This window comes from Capsicum annuum, chromosome 7 (assembly GCF_002878395.1).
Source record: "Capsicum annuum cultivar UCD-10X-F1 chromosome 7, UCD10Xv1.1, whole genome shotgun sequence".
Lineage (NCBI taxonomy): Eukaryota > Viridiplantae > Streptophyta > Magnoliopsida > Solanales > Solanaceae > Capsicum > Capsicum annuum.
The window spans coordinates 163,710,603-163,713,204 of NC_061117.1; the positions used below are offsets into that span (position 1 = coordinate 163,710,603).

A 2,602-nucleotide genomic window follows, 5' to 3' on the forward strand; every position below is an offset into this window, starting at 1 on the left:
TCTCAGTATCTCAGTGTCAGTAGTGAGTTCAGTTTGTAGTAAGGCAGTATCCGAGTTTTCGTCTCTAGAGTTGTGATGATTGTGACTATTGTCTATGCATTTATGTATGTGTATGTGTTCTAGTGTGGTATTTTCATGATTATTCAGTTTAGATACTATGTATGCATGAGCCCTTACATTTAACCTACCTCGTCTACATACTCGATACATTCCTGTACCAATACATTTGTGCTATGGTGTTCTATTTGACACCATGGGTTCAGAGGCACAGGATCTAAAGTATCCTCAATAGTTCAGTCCCAGCCAGCAGCAGTAGCAGTGAGTCCTTTTCTTTCGAGGACGAAGCTCAGTTTACTATTATTGCATCAGATTTTGTTTACTTTCAGTTGGCGGAGTTAGTTGGGGACATTTCCCATCAACTCCATAGTTCAGATAGTTTAGAGGCTTTTCAGACGGATGTATTAGTATTCAGTTTTCAGTTTTGTGTATTCATAGATGTGTTGAACCTTATGGCTAGTTTCCATATTTTAGTTAAGATATTATACGGTGCACAGGTACAGATATCAGTAAAAGGGTTAGTTTGTGGTCCTTCAGGTCATAAGCACCGTGTGATGTCTTGTGATGGAATATCAGGGTGTTACAAACTTAGTATCAGAGCCTAAGGTTCAAGAGTGTCCTAGGGAGTCTAAAAAGCCGTATCTAGTAGAGTCTTGTGCATTGGTGTGTTGCGCGCCACATTTATGTACAAGAGGCTACGAGATATTTTAATAGCAGTTTCCCTTCTTCAGTATTCATATCGTGAGAGTGAGAATGAGCTCAAGTTTATTCTCAGTCTAATCGACTTCTTCTTTCCATTTAAAGAGTATGGCTCTTCGTAGAGATATTTTCCATGGGGTTGATGACCATCCCTCTTAGCCAGTAGATCCCGAGAATTAAAATGTGTCACATGTAGAGTTTCGGGTAGATTTCCAGGCGCTAGACCAAGCTGTGACTAATGTTTAGGGTAATTGTTAGGCTGCAGCCCCACATCAGTAAGATAGGAATTCTGCCGCAGCCAGGGTTAGAAATTTCATGAAAATAAACCCGCCAGAATTCTTTTGGTCAATGGTAGGTGAGGACCCATATCTTTATCTAGAGGAGGTGAAGAAGATTACCCAAATTATGCATGTTTCTAAGGAGGAGAGTGTTGAGTTAGCATTTTATAGGTTGAATAATGTTGTTCATGATTGGGTAGTGATGTGGGAGAAGAGTAGAGGGGAGAATGAAGCTCCCGTGACTTAGCTAGAGTTTCAGAGTACCTTCCTAGATAGATTCTTTCTGCTAGAGATGAGAGAGGCTAAGGTAGAAGAGTTCATGAACCTAAGGCAAGGTTCCATGACCGTGAAAGATTATTGTCTTAAGTTTATCCAATTATCTAAGTATGCTCCCGACTTAGTAGCTGACCTTAGAGCGAGTATGGGTAAGATTTTTTCTGGGGTTTCGAGTTATGTGTTGAAAGAGTGTAGAGCTGCTATGCTCAATAGAGATATGTATCTTTCTAGGCTAATGATGCATGCACAACAGATTGAGGCAAATAAGATGAAGGAGAGAGAGAGAGAGTGAGCAAGAGAGCCAAGACAAGTAGTCCACTATGAAAAAAATAGCATTTAGCGACACGCTATATCCGTCGCTATCATATGAAAATCCGTCGCTAAATAGAAATAGCGACGGAATAGCAATGGAATTTGTTCTGTCGCTATATTGCTTGTTGCTAACCTTATAGCGACAAAAAATTGAATTCCGTCGCAAAATTTGTGACCAATTAGCAGAGAAATAGTTTGGTTGTTGATATTACTGACGTACATTTCCGTTGCTATAGCGTTGCTATTCCCCAAATTCATTTTGGTCGTGGCTTAATTTACGAGAGAATATTTTGTCATTGATCCGTTGCAACATAATTTGGTCTACTTATTTAGCAACCAAATTTATCCATCGCTAAAGTTTTTCAGTAGCTACGACTGATGTTAGTCACTAATTTTTTATCGCTAATTACAGCCGTTTTTAGCAACTAAATTAATCCATCCCTAAAGTTTTTCAATAGCAACGACAAAAGTTTGTCACTAATTTTTTGTCGCTAATAATTTTATAAGAAAATTGTTGAAACACGTAAATTATAAAATGATTAAATATCATTGCACTAATTTTTCAGTTGCTGCTTGTTGGAAAAGTAGCATAAAACCAGCAGCAACTGCAATAATAGAAAACAACAGATATGTTCCACAGAGAAAATACTCTTTTTATTGCAAGATAGATAGAGGTAAGATTGCAAATACAATACCCTCACACACACGGTGAGATTACACTAGCTACGTTGTTGGTTGGAACCATGAAGTATAGTTAGGAACAAAATGAGGATATGTTTCATTGAAAAGATCGGCCAATAGAATTAATAAAAAAAAAGTTGATGATTGAAGAAACATCATTAATATAAATAGTAGATAGCATTTAAATAGAAGTAAAGGATATTAAGGAAGATATTTTAACCCTAAAATATCTGCCTTAATATCCTTTACTTCTATTTAAATGCTATCTACTATTTATATTAATGATGTTTCTTCAATCA

At 37.1% G+C, this 2,602-nt stretch overlaps 1 protein-coding gene across 1 annotated transcript in view; it reads right to left on the reverse strand.

The window, feature by feature from the left end:
• Positions 1 to 2,176: 2,176 nt before the first annotated feature.
• The window catches only part of LOC107876676, a 1,674-nt gene continuing 1,248 nt past the window's right edge, over positions 2,177 to 2,602 (reverse strand). The window contains exon 4 of the mRNA XM_047394049.1: positions 2,177 to 2,227. Coding sequence (XP_047250005.1) covers positions 2,177 to 2,227 — 51 coding nt within the window. The remainder of the gene's footprint in view (positions 2,228 to 2,602) is intronic.